Consider the following 19507-nt stretch of genomic DNA (forward strand, 5'->3'; position numbering starts at 1 on the left):
TGATATTCTAAAAATCTTTTCTTGTTGATCCCATATTGTGTAACTAGTCTGTGAAATGGAATAAATTCTGTTCCTTCTAATATATGTTCTAAATGTTTGATTCCTTTACCACTCCAATCTGGAAAGTTTATCATATTATTGTTTTGTAATATGTCAGGGTTGTTCCAGATAGGTGTACGTTTGCATGGGATTAATGAAGACGCCGTCAATTTTAGAAACTCCCACCATGCTGTCAGAGAAGAGCTGATGTTGATGCTTTTGAAGCATTCATGTCGTTGGATGTTTGAGCTGATAAATGGTAGGTCTGAGATCTCTAGATTATTGCAAAGTGCTTGTTCTACATCTAGCCAAGGTTCATCTAAGAGGGTATGTTTTAGCCATCCTGAGATAAACTGAAGCCTGTTGGCTAAGAAGTAGTGCTGAAAGTTAGGCAGTTCTAGTCCTCCTTTATCCTTGGTCTTTTGTAGTGTTTTTAAGCTTATACGTGGGGGTTTATCTTTCCAAAGGAATTTGGACATACATGAATCTAGAGATCTGAACCAATCTTGTGGCGGTTTAGTTGGGATCATTGAGAATAAATAATTTATTTTTGGTAAGACCATCATTTTTATAGCAGCAACCCTTCCCATGAGTGATATGGGTAGACATTTCCATCTAGCCAGATCGCCTTCTACTTTCTTTAAAAGTGGGATATGGTTTAATTTAGTTAGATCTGCAAGCTTGGGAGAAACATTAATACCTAAATATTTTATATTTCCTGATTGCAGTGGTGTAGAAGTAGAATTATAGAAGGAGCAATTAATCAGAAGGACTGTAGATTTTGACCAGTTAATTGAGTAATCTGATATTCTTGCAAAAGAGTTTATCAATTCAATCACCCCAGAGATATTGGTTTGTGAGTTTTGGAGAAAGAGTAACACATCATCCGCATAAAGGCTGATTTTATGTTCCACGTTCTTGCATTTTATGCCCTTAATTACTGAATTCTGTCTAATTGCTGCTGCTAGTGGTTCAATAAAAATTGCAAACAGTGAAGGGGAGAGTGGGCATCCCTGCCTGGTGCCCCTCAAGAGACAGAAACTGGAGGATGTCTGGTCATTTGTTCTAACACAAGCTGTTGGGGAATTGTATAATATTTTTAACCAGTTAATGAAAGAGGATCCAAAACCAAATTTGTGTAAAGTTACAAATAGAAATTTCCAGTTAACTCTGTCAAATGCTTTTTCTGCGTCTAAAGAGAATATTGTAGTTTCTAGGTTTTTACTGTATGAGTAGTCTATCAAATTAAGTAATCTACGTGTATTTGTTGATGAGTGCCTACCTTTTATGAAACCAGTTTGGTCAGGATGAATTAAGAGGGGGGTTATTTTCTCCAGTCTCTTTGAGAGAGCTTTGCAGATTATTTTAAGGTCTACATTTATAAGGGATATTGGACGATAGCTTGAGGGATATACAGGGTCTTTGCCTGGTTTTAGCAGGAGATTAATGTTTGCAGAATTCATATTTGATGGAAGTCTGCCCTTTTCCTTGATTTCCAACAACATTCTGTAAAAAAACTGGTGCTAGAATCGACCAGAATTCTTTGTAGAATTCTGCAGGAAAGCCGTCTGGACCTGGAGCCTTATTATTGGGCATACTTATCAGGGCTTCCTGGAGTTCATCTGATGTCAGTGGCGAATCCAGTGCCATTGCTTGAGTGTCTAATAATTTTGGAAGAGATATGTTGTCTAAAAACTGATCAATTTCCTTTTTAGATGGTTTATTTGTGGTGAATACAGCGTTTTATAGAAATCCCTGAAAATGTTGTTTATTTGTTTCAGGTCATATATTGTGTTCCCAGATGAATCTTGAACAGCACATATAGTTGTTTTTTCTTTATTTATTTTTAGCTGGTTTGCTAGAAATTGACCGGATTTATTACCATGTTCATAATTTTGTAAGCGTAGTCTTTGTACTAAGAATTTTTTTTTTTTTTTTTATCAATTATCTCATTTAATTCTAGTTTTGTTTTGCGTATTTTGTTCAATATTTGTTGATCTTGGTCGCACGCGTAGGCTTCTTCTAGTGATTTGATGGGGTTTTTTCTAATTCCTGAATATTTTTCTTTTCTTCTTTCTTTTTATGTGATGAGAAAGAAATTATTTTACTTCTCATCACAGCTTTCCCTGCTTCCCATAGAACAGAAGCTGATGTTCCGGGAGTGTCATTAAAGTCTAAATATGAAGTCCACTCTTTTTAAAAATATTTAAGAAAGTCTTCATCTTTGAGCAGCGATGTATTGAATCTCCAGGGAGCCCTTCTGGATGAAGCCGCGTCGGATTGGGAAGAGGACCCTGCCTTCCCTTCCAGGATCTCTTTGGGGAACTGGTCGTTCACGCTGAAGTCCATTCCTTTTAATTCCCTGCTGCGACTTTTCACCTGTTCCTTTTGTTTGAAGTGGCCGAATTTGGCCACAATAGGACGTGGTCTCCCGCATGGGGCCGAGGCAATACACCCTACCAAAGGCGATGTTCTTCACCGTGTCCTCTGGCAGCTTCAGGTGGGTTTTGATTAAGCTTTTCACCGTAGTCTCTGTGTCTTCTCCAGCGGCTTCTGGAATACCAGAAAAAACAAGATTATCATGCATGCCACGAGCTTGTAGATCAATAACTGTCTCTTTTATTTTTTTTTTTTTATTTTCTCTATTTAGCTGGGTAACATTGTCTGTGAGACATTTCACCGACTCCCTTAGCGTGGCATTTTCAGCAGCAAGCGTTTCCACTTGCTGCTGGCTGAACTCCAGGGATTCTCGCAAGGATTTAAATTCCCGGTGAAGAATCTCCACCAAGGACAGCCTTGCGTCGAAACTGGACAATCGTTTGTCGATTGACTCCAGTATTTTGACAATATCTTTTCCGGCTGGCGATGTTGTGCCCGGGGAATCTGCCGGGCGACATCTTTTCGACGACGGCGTCTCAGATTTGGCCGGGGAAGATGCACTCTGAGCCTTCTTCATCACGAGATCCTGGAAGCACTGATCGATATAATCTTGGAGAGCCTCTAAACTCTCCCCGTTGTTCTCCAGGGTGTTGGAGATGATTCAGACAAATATTGTTAGTTATAAGACAATTGATAAGTGTATTTGGTAATACTGAAGCTTAAAGGAATTTGTTCAAATCTAAACTACCATTCGCTTTAATTTTCCGCAAAAATCTCCGGCGTCTGACGTCAGTTACAACATGAGTTGCTTACCTTGTCCGTCACTTCCGTCACCTGTCCGTCCTACTAATTATAGAATTACCTGATTCTGCTTCCAGACAACCATGCTTATAGTTACATATACTGCATCTGCTACAACTATAAGTTCATATCTGGCTGCATCACATTCGGATTAAACATGGCAAGCTCCGATGTAACCAATTCTTCTGTGAAGCTTAATTAAAGACAGTGAACTAAACTCCTGGACTGCTGCAGTCTTTCTGACCGAAGACTTAGGCTAGACTTGTATACTCAGGTTCTTCCAGTATATATTCTACAATATTGTTCCGTTTGTTCTTCTGATTCTCCCTAGTTAAAGTATGACCTTGTCTGATCCTGACTGTGCATCTTTGCTGTAGGGCTGCCACAAATGATTATTTTGATAGTTGCGACTAGTCACCGATTATTTTTGCGATTAGTCGACTAATCAGATCATGCGTCCATTGGACGTAAAACGTACAGCTTATTGCACCAGCATCCAGCTGCTCTTATATAACTATCATTAGCTTACAGCTTTAAGTGTTTAAGGTATGTGCTAACTAAAAATAAAGACAAGATGATAGTTTATTAAACTTTTAATTAAATTTGCAGATTTTCTCAGTGAAGTATAATAAACTCAGCCGTCTGCTCCTTGCTATCTAAAATATAACGGGACACCGGAGTATATTCTCGAGTATCTCACACTTCTGATTAATCAGTTTTCTGTTTGACGTTTATTCAGCTTTGTAAAAACTATAACTTTAATCTCAGCCAAACTGATTTACTCAGGAACAAATCAAACACTAAAAAAAGGCAAACAATGACATTTGTAAGCTATCTAAGGGACTTATATATCATGTTTAACCTGAGTAGCGAAAGACCGTGGGAGGTCTGAAAAAGATGTGCCAGGAGTTCATTTTTATCGCCGGCTCTAGTGAGCCTTGAATTGAAATCAGAATACTTTATTGATTCCTAGGGGAAATTATGTTGAACCCCCAGCTAGCTAATGAGCTGGTGGGTAACAGACGTCTCTGAAATTGTTGGAGCACAAACACATGTTGTCTTGATAAACCAAGCAGATATTTGACGTTTACACAGCTACATTCTCGCCTGAAAATATGTTAAAAGTTTATTTTGTGACCCAGAAAGGGGTTACACTATCTTCTTTTCTCGTATTGTGAGGTTGGATGGAGAACTTTTTGCACTGGAGAGGGAGGCTGAAGCCTTAATCCTGATTTGCTTCATCCTGATTATATCTCTGTTTGTGTTAATTTACTAATCCTTATGGTGGTTTCTGTGGCTGTGATGAGGTCCACTATGGGCAGCTATTGAGGAGAAATGGCTAAATTGAGTCCTTTGGCTATCACTTTCTTATCAGTTTCAGTGAGATCCTTGTCCGAAAAGTTCTTCACCCATGTTTCCTGACTGTTTTCAGTTGTGAGGTCCTCCTGTTCCTGTCTGTACTGTGTACGTATTGACTGAGAAGTATAACAATTTGTTAGCAAAGTATGGAATTACTGGAGTTGTCTTTCTTTTCCTTTAGAGTGTTGGGCCCGCTATGCCTTGTCCACAAACTTAAAAACTTATTTTAAAATAGGCGTATAAGTGTTTTGAGTTACTGCAGAGTTTGACTAATCTTGTTCCGGAGTGCATCTATATCAGTGGTTCCCAAACTTTTTTTTGCTAGGCCCCCCTTTGTTTTACAAGAAAATCTTTGCCTCCCCGGCAAGAACATACACACATATTTTGTTTTCAAACTCCATTGCAGTTTATTCCACACCTCAAACCTTTTTTGCCGCTTCAAACCACACCTTTACCTTTTTGTAAACAATTAAACAAATAAAAGTAAAGTGCAATAAATTACAGGTTGCAATAGAAAAAAAAAAATCTGGGCTTTTACAGGTCATGTTTTGATATGACATTGGTCATTACGTCATTCAGCTTGGGACTCAACTGTTTAGATCCCAGTACTTCGCGGTGTATCATGCAGTGCGTCCACTGCACACTGGGGGAGATGTGCTTGATGAGCACTTGTAGCCCTCCTCGTTTCCCAGCCATACCCTGTGGAGATCTGCCCCATCTGTACAGATCTCCACAGAGTCCTCCCATTTCAGCTCGGCATCTTTCAAGTAAGGGTAAAAGATTTTAAGAAATTCTTCTGCAGTTGCTCTGCCACTTGTCTGCAGAAAAGCAATTCCTCCCTCATCTCATCTCCATCAATGAATCTGACATACGTTATCAGTAAGCGGTCTTTGTTATTGTCGGTGGCTTCATCCATCTGCAGAGAAAAGCAGCTTATCATTAAGCTGCTCCTGTATATCCTTTGGCATATCTTAAATGCGCCTGTCAATGGTATTATTGGACAGAGGAATAGCCTGTAGTTTGCTGGCTGCTGTGTCATCAATCATAGTTGAAACCATAACCATAGCACAGGAAAGTGCTAGCAGTTGTATGCAGCTTTTTACTGTGAGATTTGGTAGGCAACTTTCTAGAAGCTGAGCAGAACATTTGCCGACACAGATCCAGCATTTGTAAAGAGACACTGTTGAGCACAACAATTTAGAAGTTTTTGTCTGAAAAAGTCAACTGACTTGTCTTTGTGCTCTGGATATTTTGTCTCCAAGTGGCATCTTAGCTTGTAAGGCTTTAAATTGTCACCAGCTAGCACTTTAAGACAGACAACAAACTGCAGTCTATCCTCATTACCCACTGTTGTGCTTCATCATATTTTCTTGTCTTTGGCTTGGTTTGGACCAAAGTTCATATTTGGCAATGCTTCATCTCCTGTGTCACGTTTGTGTGGGAGCCCCGCTAAAAACCTGTCCATTATGTTAGCAGTGTCCAAGCATTGTTTTTTTTTGTTTTGTTTTGTTTTAATTATGCAAGGTGCACACCTTGCCGATGACCTGTCCTTCTCCATTAACACCACAGCAGTTATCAAAAAAGCACAAAACCGTCTCCACTCCCTCAGGAGACTCAGAAAAGCAGGACTTTCCAGACTTCACCTCACAACTTTCTAAAGAGGCAACATTGAAAACATCCTGACGCAAAGTTTTACAGCTTGGTTTGGTAAGACATGGAAATGAGCATGCAATTTATTGAAAACAACGCTTAAACTGAAACTGGCTGTTTTACAGCTGATCAAAGGTTGAGGACCACACCTCCAAACAAACCCTGTAAACCCCCCAAAAATAAATCAAAGTTCCAAACATAAACATGGCAAGAGTAGCTCCACTGTTATTGTTTCTCTTATATGGTACAAATAGTTTTTAAAATAACTTTGAAAATTGTGGTCAACACAACTGAGCCTTTGTGGTGTATTAAATTGAAAATTGTGATTATTCATTCAAAATAATTCTGACAATAAGTCATTTAACTGATTATATAATTTTCAAAGTTAAAATTTTGATGTTTACAAAGTTGAATTAAGTTTTTCAAAGCTGAAAAAGACTGGATTTGCAAGTAGCATATTCTGTTAATATTAATTGCAAGGAATCCTAGAATCGCCCCTGATTGCAACCAAAGGATATATAGACTAGCTGCTCTAATGCATCATTCTCTCTTTCTCTGAAAATTTGCCCAAACTCATCTCTTTATAAGGTATGAGTGTTATGTACGGTAAAAACTTTACAGACCCATGTTAACAATGCTGGAGGATTAAGGTGGTACTCTGCTTTGCTTTTTCTTTATCAAACTAACTAATTTATGCAGAAACAGTAGAAACAATTGATGATAACATGTCATATTGTTACATTGTTAACACTGTTGTTTGTTGTCTATGATGTGCTCACAGGTGCAGGTCCAAAACCGTATGTCACAATACTTAAAGAAAATGGGCTGCTGGAGTGTGAAGTTCCAGGTGCTTCTCCTAAACCTACAGTTGAGTGGTGGGACAGTGACAACAAAACACTTCCTTCTAAGACGGTGCAGGATGAAGAACAACAAGGTCGCTTTCACGTCATCGTCCAGACTACTGTGACTGAGCCTGGCTGTTATCGCTGTGTAGCCACACAGATGGAAAAATGGCATCGGATTTCTTCAGAGATCTGTGTGCATCGTGGTGAGTGGGATATAATTCTTCAAAGAAGTTTGAAGATCAAAGTATGAATATGTGCTTAGATTGAACACTAAGAATGTGGTCTGGGAGGAAAGGCTGAAAGCTAAATTATGAAAACATGAACATAAAAAAAAAAAGATTTGGCTTCAGTAGAGACGATGTGCATGCTGAAAAAAAGCTGTCAGCTCCTAACCTAATGTTAAAAAACTAAACTCACAAAAATATACTGTATATTATAAAATATGAACATTGCTGTTGTGACTGATTTGTTTATGAACTCTCACATGATGCCCCAAGCTCACATCAATATCTTGATGTCTTTTTAAACCTGAGCATGCTCACAGGCTCTTGAAATAACACTCTCATGGTAAATCTTACTCTGCTTTATTTTTAATTTTTAAACGTTAATGGCATCATATTCACATTCTGGGTGGTGCTCTCACTTGGTGTTGGCTCTCTCTAGAGTATCATTTTTTGTTGCTGTTACGACATAGTGGTGTTTTTGTGTAGCTTATCTGTGTAGCCAGTTTAATTAAAAACTTATATCTAACGTCTTATTTCATAGTGTAATTTTCACATGCCCTAACTTGAAGCACTCTGTTGATTCACTCGCTAAATATAGTCACAGTATTCACTCACTATGTCTTTAGGGATTTGCTAGCTTGACTCGTAGCTGACTCACTAGCAGCATGGATTCTTCACTTGTACCTCTGCACTTTCCTGCTCAGTGTGTGAGACGTCTAGTTACTCCTCAGCCTCCTTTAGTAAAATCGATACTTGTAATAAATGTAGCCTATTTGCAGCTCTGGAGGATTACTGAATTGGAGACTCGATGTCGCAGCTTTGAACAACCCGTAGCTAGCCAGGCCCCTGTAGCCGGTGCAGCTGAAGGTAGCATAGGCCCCAGCATATTGTCCTGAGCAGCCAGGGAAACAGGATGGCTGGGTGACGGTGAGGAGGAAGCGTAGTCCTAAACAGAAGCTCCTGGTACATGTATCTAACCATTTTCCCCCACTCGGTGACACACCTGCCAGGGATCAAACTGTGGTAATTGGTGATTCTGTTCTGAGACATTCGAAGGTAAAGACAGACAATTGTCCTCCAGAGACCAGAGCAGGTGACATTGAGGGAAATGTAACCAATGTCAGACTCTGTAGTTTTCTCTGGTCCCCTCCCCAGTTGGACCAGGAGTGACATGTTTAGCCGCACGTTCTCCTTAAATTGCTGGCTGTCTGAGTGGTGTCCCAGAAACGATGTGGGCTTCATAGATAATTGGGAAATGTTGTGGAACTTTTAAATAACCTGCAACACATCCAGTGAGCGTTTTGAAATGGTTTAATAACATATTGCAATATGGAGAGAAACATCCCAGCCAAAACACTAGGATCATCTCTGAAATTTCGCCACCCTAACATCTTTCAATGCATAGACAGACAAAGAACTCTTACATGTTGGCCCCTCTCACCAGGGGGCTATACCTTCAGCCCCATCCTTAAAATCTTCTCCCTCTCAGAGAGAATTATGACCTTGTTTTCTGCTTGCTTTCACCTAAGGGTTTACATCCCTGATAAACAGGAGTCTCACTATCTGTTTAATGTCTCCCATGAACTAACAATGGCCTCACTGTGTCAAGTGTGTGTGTAGAGCATAAGGCCCATTTGTAGTACAACTAAGTGAGAAAGTGATATTACTCTTACTAATGTGATACAATTAAAATATGTGATTAATATGTGAGAAAAGAAATCTGCCACCACAGGTTGCAGTTGAGAAGTTGACATGGGATGTTGTCGTCTGTTGGGTTTGTTCTGAGGATGCACCTGGTTCCTTTTGCGCTATATGAAGAACCCCTGGGTGCTTTAGGTGACACATATTGCAATCCAAATGACTCCTACAATCTTTTTGATTGTATGGCCAACTTTCAGACAACCAAACCAAATTCCCCTTTCCTTGATAAAAATCAACTTATCCTGATGCATTTTAGCTTTAAACGGCATAAATTTCTACAAGAAATGATTACTCTGTGAAGAAAACAAGCAACTATGGAGGACAGTGGAGGTGGTCTTGTTTTTAGCTGATTGAGTTTTGACTCCTGGAACTGTGCTGAAATTTGTGGAAAAACTGGAACTTGAAACTTTAGAGCTCCCAGATTGTGAGTCTTGGATATTGTCAAACACTGGAAATGATGGTACTTTCACTGATTTTATTATAAAGGCAACCAGATAAGTTAACACTGCTCTGTAAACATTTCGTTCTGGCAGCGTATAAGCAACAACTCTCCATTTTTCAGTCAGTTTGTATGGGAGTTTCAAAACAATCATTCTCATGTTTAAAGGCAAATCCAGCTCCTTCATATAAACAGTTTGTTGTGTTAGATTTGAACATCCTTGGAGAAAATGACTGAAGACCTTTCACATCTTCACTTTTTATAGGTGTCCAACTCATAATCTTCATATGTGCAATTTTACTTTCATTTCCAAAATGTTCTTCAGGAAGATGTTTAGTTCTGGAATAGCCCTGCTCAGGAAGAAAATACTGACAACTATGCACCAAGTCTTTAGGCTGCCCTCTAATGAACTACTCTAAAAAGTGCAAACAATCACTCCAGTTATCAGTTTTAGCTTCTGCTCCGTTTTCAAAGGCATTCATAAATAATCTATATTGTAAATGGTCTCCATCAAACACAAGGATGTTTCTGGCTGGGAGGACAGAAGATAAGTTTTGTTTTACAAGTAGAGTAGCAATGTCATTTTGTCTTTGCATGTTGTTAACAATCTCATTCTGAGAGTTCTCAGTCAAAGTAGGAGATTGAAGCTGTGTTTGCTGCGTCGCTTGAGCTGAAGCATCAACCTTTACCATCATCTCATCCATCTGAGGTTATTTTTGACTTTGTTTGGGTATGATGGCCTGTGATTCAGATGCAGTATTTATTACTAGAGATGGACCGATCCGATATAACGTATCGGTATTGGTCCAATACTGACATAAATTATTGGATCGGATATTGGAGAAAATAAAAAATGTTATCCGATCCATTAAATATCAAAAAAGCACCTCGCAAAACTTGCGACATGGCATAACTCGGCTCATAACCGTAGCACGTCGGAGCAGTGTGCATCACGTGATAGAGCGGCTGTGGCGTGGAAGACCTGTTGTCTGGTTGAGCATTCGGAGCCTCGCTACCAAACCGGAATTTCATCTCCGAAGTTATCCCAGAGAGAAGTAAAGCAAGTGTGTAAGTTCATCTCTGAATGTTTGTAAAGCATTCCAGCGTTAAGCTTAACAACCGATATATGGAGCGACTGCCTCTAATCCTCTCCCCCTCCCTCTCCTGCTGCTACTTCAATCATGAAACTGATTAATGATCAGCTGATCGGCTTTTTCCGGCTGAACAACAGCAGCACGTTTAAGCTTGATAAGCTGTTGTTAGAATTTATTTAATATTACTTTCTACACCAGGATCTTTTTCTAAGCAGCTGACGGCTGGTAACTGTGCAGGGGTGGATCTAGCAAAGTTTAGCCAGGCGGACCGATAGGGCATTAACAGGGAAAAGGGGGCACAAAGACATACTTTTCTTTCTTATTCTCATTTAAAATGTCGAGCTTTTAATAATTAATTATCTAAATCTTACACCCAAAGTTTTAATCTGATGTAAAATGTATAGAAGTCCATTACTGTATATAGTATCTTTTAAGTCTAATATACCCTAGTAAGCTATACTACTTTTTCCTTTGGGAAGGTACCATCTGTGCAGTCTGCAGTTCTGTTGAAGAAAGATGTTGAATCTATTTAATTATTCTTGAAAAATAATTAATTTCTGTGCATTTTTTTTCACACTGTATCAAATTAAAGTTAATTACGTCGATTAAGCATCATGAGGTGGGGGTGGTTCCCTATTTTTTTTTTTTTTTTTTTTTTTTTTTGCTGGGAGTTTGCAACCCTATTAGTTAGTCGAAATATTAAGCAACCTAAGTACTCTTTAAAATACCAGAATAGGGAGGATGGTGCAGGTTTAAGTTTATTAAATTGATCAGTTTTGCTGAACTATGAAATATTTTGGGGTGCAGTGTATTTTTTGCATACAGGTATAACCAGTGTTGGTCAAGTTACTTGAAAAAAGTAATCAGTAACTAATTCCTGATTACTTCCCAAAAAAAGTAATCCCTTTACTGATTACTTATTTTCAAAATTAATTACTTAGTTACTTAGTTGCTTTTTAAAAACACGATTTACAACCTGAAGAGGTGATAAAGCGATAGATCTTTCAGCCCAATTCTACTTTTTCTGCATAATCCATCATACAAAATGTAATCAAATGGAAAAGTCTCTTTTTAAAACTTGTTTTATCAGTTTTAATCTTTTAACTTTATGCATCAAGCAAAAACTTAATTATATGCAACATTCTCTGACTGGAAGAAATTAGTTTAACATTTAAACCTATTTTCTGCACATTCCAGCACATAAAATAAAATATTTTTTGTGTTTACACTCAGTCTTTCAAATAGATGCAAGTAAAACACAGCAGAAAATAAATAAAATCAAAGACTAGCGGTCGTGTTGCTCTATTTTCACCTGTAAAGCAGGAGTGGGGTAGGCGGAGGTTTACCCTGATGCAGGTGTGCCGCAGCAGTCAGTGGAAGAATCCGCGAGTTTCTCTGTGAGTTTCCCATTACGTCGTAGCTACTCGGTGCTTGTTTGGAAGTTTAGGGTTTTTTTCGCTGTAAAAAGAAGTTTTCTTCCCACGCACAGCGGACACTAATGTTTTTGTCACTTTTTATGGAATCAAACTCAAAGTAAGGTCAGTACTTCCACGCTTTAAACGCTGCACGCTCATACTCTCTCCCACAATCGATATGTGATCCATTGTTGATCTGCACACAGCTGTTGTCACGAACAGCGCACTCGCTTACGTCACTGTCATGAGACATTCTCGCAAAAAAAATCACGGTTTTAGTAACGCAGTAACGCAGCGTTCCTACGGGAAAGTAACTGATCTAATTACCGCTTTTACAAAAGTAATCCCTTACTTTACTCGTTACTTGAAAAAGTAATCAGATTACAGTAACCCGTTACTGCCCATCTCTGGGTATAACAGAATAGCTTTAGTGCTGTTGTTTTTTTGGAGGTTTTTTCTTTTTTTTTTTAACTTGAGTTTGAGCTTATACAAAATGCAGCAAGATGTTAAAGATGTTTTATTGATTAAAAAACACACTATATCGGATTCATATCAGTATTGGCCGATATACAAATTTATGGTATCGGACATAAAACAGTGGTATCGTGCCATTTCTATATATTACAGATTGATCTCTTTCTATTGGAACAAATGTACCAGTGTAAGGATTTAACCTAGGCATTTCCTGTACGTGCCCTCTTTCAAAATAAGAGTTTGTTCCATCAGATCATTTAGAGCCACAAACTGAGTTTATTTTTAAGACATGAAGCTTTCCAAGTCTAATTTCTCATTTTCTTTTCCTCTTGAACTTCAATAAAAAATTTATTTTTATTTTTTTTAGTATTTTTGGTTTTTAATGCTGCGACTAGCTCCGACTGCCTTATCAGCCGCAGCTTTAAGGTGTAAAGAAGATATTGATGAAATTCGAGTTTGCAGTGAACAAAGTTTTTGAACGTGACTTTATGCTTGAAATATTAGACACTGTCTTCAGGATTTATTTCATCCAGATTGTTGAAAATCTGGATGAACATCAAGAGTGTTACTGTTGTGTTCAGTTTATGGATCGTCTGCTTCCTGCAACCAAACCTTTACATTATCCATAAAAACAAAGAATCCTGTCACCTTGGACTGAAAATACACAGTTAACCTTTTCATTTCTTCTGGCAGTTGCAAACTTGATGATTCTTGCAAATCATTTGCATCATGGTAGCATTTAATAAACTTGACAAATTCACAAGACACTTCATTGACATTTTTATGTGGTGTCATTAATACAGAGATTTTCTCCATGTACTTTGAGTATGTTTATATTTTGAACTTGAACTAAGACATTTGTCGATATATCTCACAAAATAGTGCATATTCTGTGAATCTCGGGCAAGTTGACTTATGAGACGTGTTTTCAGCTGGGCGTGTACCTGGAGTTGAGTGACCGATGCATGAAACTATACATTTTTAGACATAAGTTGTAACAGTTGCCATTTTCTTTGTGAGTATTTATTTCACAGCGTGCTGCGGCGAAAAGCCTGTTCTAACGTTTGAGTCTAAGGTTTATTTTGTAGCACCTGGCGGCTCTTTTTTCCTTCTCATACGTAAACTCTCTCTCATATGATTCTTATGTAGGTGGTAGAAAAGGGGGAAAAAATGACCATAAACAGTGTATTTTGCAACACCATGAAACAATCGATAGCGTATAATATGAAACGATTGATGTATTAATGTCATCATATTGCACAGCCCTAATCGACAAACATGTCTTCTTTTAACAGATGTTGATTCCAGGGAGCAAACATTTCCACAACACGTGTCAGCATATTTCAGTTAGCTATCCAATTACGTATCAATTTGGGACATCAAAACTCAGTTCATCAGTCTTTGTAGTGAAAATCTGTTTTCAAACTCTTAATAGCTTCACCGTTTTCCTTTACAGCTTAAACAATAATATCACTCACCAGTTTTGATGAATGAGTGGCGTTAATCCAGGCCTCAAGCAGCAAGTCCGTTTAAATTCCCCAAAAGACGATCCAATAACTTTAGTCCAATGGTGATCCTTGAGATCCATAAATCAAAATGCCCAAAACGTGAAAGTTGCGTTTTACGGCTTATTTATCCAGTTTGGCGAGCAGTAAACAAAGATTCATTATTTGTTGTTTCCTGCTGCTTCTCCTGGTGTGATTTTAAAAAAAACAACAAAGAAACAGAAAAAACGTAGGCCCACCCCAGTGTATGCTGGTCCCATACCAGTCCCTTTGTTTATAGAAAATGGCCCTACAGTTCTTTTTGGCTGACTTACACAGATAAACAACAAACAAACAAACCCAAAACAAAATTAAGCATTTATTAACCTACAAACAAACCTTATAAATAACCCCAAAAAATAAAGTAAACCAAGAACAATTTTTTTTTTTTTTTTTTTTTTTTTTGAGTTCTAACACACCCACAGTGATTAGTTTTTGTGTCTTCTGACTTGTTTTCAGATGATGCTGCTCTGATTTGTGCATTCACATTATTAACAGCATTTCAGTTAATTCAATTTATTTATCTATTTATACAGCAACAAATCACAACAACGGTCACTTCAAGGTACTTTATATGGTGATATGGTACTACAAGGTCATTAAGATAAGATGGGGCCTGATTATTTAAGACCTTGTATGTGAGGAGCAGGATTCTGAATTCAATTCTGGATTTAACAGGAAGTCAAAACAGGAGAAATCTGCTCTCTCTTTCTAGTCCCTGTCAGGACTCTTGCTGCAGCATTTTGGATTAACTGAAGACTTTTCAGTGAGTTTTAGGACATCCTGATAATAATGAATTACAGTCGTCCAGCCTGGAAGTAATAAATGCATGAACTAGTTTTTCAGCGTCACTCTGAGACAGGATATTTCTAACTTTAGAGATGTTGCGCAAATGGAAGAAAGCAGTCTTACATATTTGTTTAATATGTGCATTGAAGGACATGTCCTGGTCAAAAATGACTCCAAGGTTCCTCACAGTGTTACTGGAGGCCAAGGTAATGCCATCCAGAGTAAGAATCTGGTTAGATACCATATTTCTAAGCTTTTCAGGGCCGAGTACAATAACCTGAGTTTGATCTGAATTAAGAAGCAGAAATGTTGTCCCTCTCATCCAGGTTTTATGTTGTTGTTAATATTAACGTTAAAGGGATGGTTGGCTCAACAGTACTCTTACTTTTTGTCAGCCTGGCTACAGCGCTGAAGAGAAACCCGGGGTTGTTCTTATTTTCTTCAATCAGTGACGAATAGTAAGATGTTCTGGTTTTAAGGAGTTATACCAGGGAATCAAGTACTTCTGATTTGAGACTCTCTTTTTCACAGGAGATACAGTATCTGCTCTATGTTGGTACAGGGCATTGAAGATGATAACAGTGGGTGGATTATGTTCTTAAACTTAGTTACAGCACTTTCAGAAAGACATCTGTGATAAAGTCCACTCTCCACCGCTGTGTAATCAATTATTGTAAATGTAAATGTTATCAGGAAATGATCAGACAGGAGAGGGTTTTCAGGAAACACTGTTAAATGTTCAGTTTCTATGCCATATGTTAAAACAAGATCTAGAGTGTGATTAAAGTGGTGGGTGGGTTCTTTTACATTTTGAGAGAAACCAATTGAGTCTAATAACAGATTAAATGCCATGTTGAGGCTGTCATTTTTAGCATCTACATGAATGTTAAAATCACCCACAATAATTATTTTATCTGAGCTCAGAACTAAATCAGATAAAAAGTCTGAGAAATCAGAGAGAAACTCTGTGTAAGGCCCAGGTGGACGATAGATGATAACAAGTAAGACTGGTTTCTGAGTTTTACAGCTGGGGTGGACGAGGCGAAGCATCAGGCTTTCAAATGAATTAAAAGTCTGTCTTGGTCTTTCATTAATTAATAGGCTGGTGTGAAAAATTGCTGCTACACCGCCCCCCCCGGCCTGTGCTTCGAGGTTTCTGGTAGTTAGAATGACTCGGTGGGTGTTGATTCATTTAAACTAACATAATCATCCTGCTGCAACCAGGATACTGTATTGTTCTTTCTTTTTGATTTGTTTTATGTTTAAGTTGTTTGTTGCTGGTTTTTAGTTTGTTTTTTGTCTTTTTGGGAGCTGACACAGTCTCAGTTGGGGGGGGTAACAGGAGGAGAGAAGTTGCAGAGAGGCGTGTAAGACTGCAACTCTGCTTCCTGGTCCCAACTCTGGATAGTCATATTTTGGGGGGTTTAATTAATTTGTCCATATTTCTAGAAATGAGAGCTGCTCCATCCAAAGTGGGATGGATGCTGTCTCTCCTAACAAGACCAGGTTTCCTCCAGAAGGTTTGCCAATTATCTATGAAGCCCACATCGTTTCTGGGACACCACTCAGACAGCCAGCAATTTAAGGAGAACATGCGGCTAAACATGTCACTCCTGGTCTGATTGGGGAGGGGACCAGAGAAAACTACAGAGTCCCACATTGTTTTGGCAAAGTTGCACACCGATTCAATATTGATTTTAGTGACCTCCGATTGGCGTAACCGGGTGTCATTACTGCCGACGTGAATTATGATTGTACTGAATTTACGTTTACCCTTAGCCAGCAGTTTTGAATTTCCCTCAATGTCGCCTGCTCTGGCCCCTGGAAGACAATTGACTATGGTTGCCAGTGTCTCTAGCTTCACGTCTGAGAACAGAATCACCAATTACCAGAGTTTGACCCCCGGCGGGTGTGTCGCCGAGTGGGGAAAAACGGTTAGACACATGAACAGGTTGGTGGTGTACCTGGGGCTTCTGTTTAGGACTATGCTTCCTCCTCACAGTCACCCAGCCGCCCTCTTTCCCCAGCTGCTTGGGGTCTGCCGGGGAACAGCTAGCGGGGCCTACGCTATCTTCGGCTGCACCAGCTACAGTGGCCTGGCTAGCCAAGGGTGAATGAAGGGTGCTAAGCCGAGTCTCCAATTCAGTAATCCTGGCCTCCAGCGCTGCAAATATGCTACATTTGTTACAAGTATCATTACTGCTAAAGGAGGCCGAGGAGTAACTAAACATCTGACACAATGAGCAGGAAAGTGCAGAAAGGACAGGTGAAGTAGCCATGGTGCTAACGAGTCGGCTACAAGCTAAGCTAAGCTAGCGAAACAGTACAGACACAGTGAGTGAATACTTTGGCTATAAATTAGGTAGTGGGTACACAGAAAGTGTGCTTCGGATGAAGCACGCAAAGATTATACTATGAAAAAATAATGTATTTAAAAGTTGTTAATTAAATTGCTAAGCAGATAAGCTACTCAGAAACACCACTGTGTTTGAGCAGGAACAGGAAGTGATACTCTACCACAAAGTGAGCGAACACCAAGTGACAGCGCCACCACAAGATTGATTTGAAAGCCTGATGCTAGCTGGAAAACTCAAAAACCAGTCTTATTTGTTATCAACTATGGGCCTTACACAGAGTTTTTATCTGATTTAGTGCTCAGCTCAGATAAAATAATTATCGTGGGTAATTTTTCCCCAAGCTTTATTTTCATTTTTAAATTGGAAACGAGCAACAAAAAAAAAAAAAAAAAAAAAAAAAAAGCGAACAAAAAACTCACAATTGTGGGACAGAGCAGGTATCATCAAATAACCACAGCATGGCAGGCCATTATGACCACAAAAACATTCTCAGGAGCACACTCTTGTATCTTTGCCTTTCAAGGATAGCCTCAAACATCTAAGAACCGAACACAAAAAATACAGGCATAATAATAATAATAATAAAAATAATAATTATAATAGTAACAGTATTGGTAATTACAGAAATTTAAAACAAACACACAAACAAAAAAAAGGAAAAAAAAAAAAAGAAGAATTAATTAAAAAAAAAAAAAAAAAACAAAAAAAAAAAACACATCGTGTGAACCCCTCCCACCATCCCCCCACCCCTTTACCCCTGTATGGCTCTCAACCTCATCACATTCATGTATCCAGACAGCCCATATTTACACCCGTCTATAGAAACTCTCATACACAGGAGTCAACATCCCACGAGATAAAATTACAGCATTCAGGAAATCTAGTCAGAAGGGCCTAACCGAGGATTAACTCAGGGTAGGCCCAGGGAAATTTGCGTCTGACAGACTGACTGACAGTAATACTGACAGAAATGGTCCCCAAATTTTTTTGAAGGTTCCATATTTCCCTTTTACACTATGCGATATCTTCTCAGGTGTACAATAGGATGCTAGCTCATTAATCCAGTGTCTCAGTGTTGGAGAATTTTCAGATTTCCAATGTATCAGAATACTTTTTTTTACTGCAGTACTCGCAAGTAAAATAAAATATTTCTTGTAATAATTCACATTTATAGAACCTGTGTCACCTAAAATCCATAGTTTTGGGTCCATTTCGATTTGGATCCCAATTACCCTTGAAATTATTTCAATGACCCGTCTCCAGAACTCTTCTATCACTGGGCAATTCCACAACATATAGAGGAGATCGCCATCTGTCACCTTACATCTCAAACATTTGGGAGAGTAATTAATATCAATTTTATGTAATCTATAAGGTGTATAATATGTCCTATGGAATATATTAAATTGCATTTGCCTGTGATTTGTAATTAACATGGTCTGTGCCTGTTCCAATAGATGGTGCCATTCTACCTCTTCATAAACATAGCCCAGGTCTGTCTCCCATTTTCTTTTCAGAGATGCTTTATTATAGTCAGGTAACTTTTCATTAATAATAGTGTATATTGAAGATGCTATTCCTTTTATTGACTTCCATGGTTTGGCGCAAAGATGCGTTTCAAAAGGACTTTCTTTAGGAATCTCGGGGAATAATCCTTTGGTTTTTTCTTTGACCCAATCTCTTATTTGTAGGAATTTGAAGAAATTTTGACCTGGAAGTTTGAATTTTTCCTTTAGTTGTTGGAAGTCAATAAATGTATCATTATTGTACAAGTCAATTTTAATATCCATGTAGGTCCCTGCTCGACTGGACCATCACCTGGGCAGTCTGTCTGGCTGATGGTGGATTCTGCTCTGTAAAAACTCAGAGCCCTGTTACACAGGGCTTCCTCATCTGAATCACAATCACAGAAGAGGCTCTTTGTCTTTGCTGGCTCCTTTGTGGTGGCATCTTTACACTGTTCCTGCAGCAGGGCTTAAAGGCTGGCCCAAACCTCGTATTGCTCTCCCCTTGCAAGACACTTTAAATCCTTAAAGCGTGGGTCACGCACAGTACCTATCTTGAGCCACTGATGGTTAAGTGTAGCTACACGTTGGGATAGGTCCTTTGTGAAGGCAGTCTTAAATTTCACCATGTAGTTTGAGTCATCATCGGAGAACTCCATGGTGTGATGCAGGTGGCAGAAAGCAGGTAAAACCACTGAACATGAGAGATATATCTCACCTCCAAGAAGCCCAGTCACAAACCTGTAGGAGACAGTTCCAGAAAGGAATTATTAATCTACATGATGACTGTCAACCATAGAGCTTTTTAAAGAAACGGTAACAATTAGTTAAAAGATTGTTTTATTTACCTGCATGGCTCAAGGACAGTTGCCAGCTTTTGGAGTTTTACCAG

At 38.8% G+C, this 19507-nt stretch overlaps 1 protein-coding gene across 9 annotated transcripts in view; it reads left to right on the forward strand.

Annotated features, from left to right (window-relative positions):
• LOC120715374 (V-set domain-containing T-cell activation inhibitor 1-like) overlaps positions 1-19507 on the forward strand; it is a 69740-nt gene that overhangs the window by 40716 nt on the left and 9517 nt on the right. For all 9 annotated transcript variants that reach the window (XM_040002339.1, XM_040002344.1, XM_040002343.1 and 6 more), the window contains one exon: positions 7010-7276. In XM_040002339.1, coding sequence (XP_039858273.1) covers positions 7010-7276 — 267 coding nt within the window. The remainder of the gene's footprint in view (positions 1-7009; positions 7277-19507) is intronic.

The sequence above is a fragment of the Simochromis diagramma genome, unplaced genomic scaffold (assembly GCF_900408965.1).
Source record: "Simochromis diagramma unplaced genomic scaffold, fSimDia1.1 OVJJ01000438.1, whole genome shotgun sequence".
NCBI classification, from domain to species: domain Eukaryota; kingdom Metazoa; phylum Chordata; class Actinopteri; order Cichliformes; family Cichlidae; genus Simochromis; species Simochromis diagramma.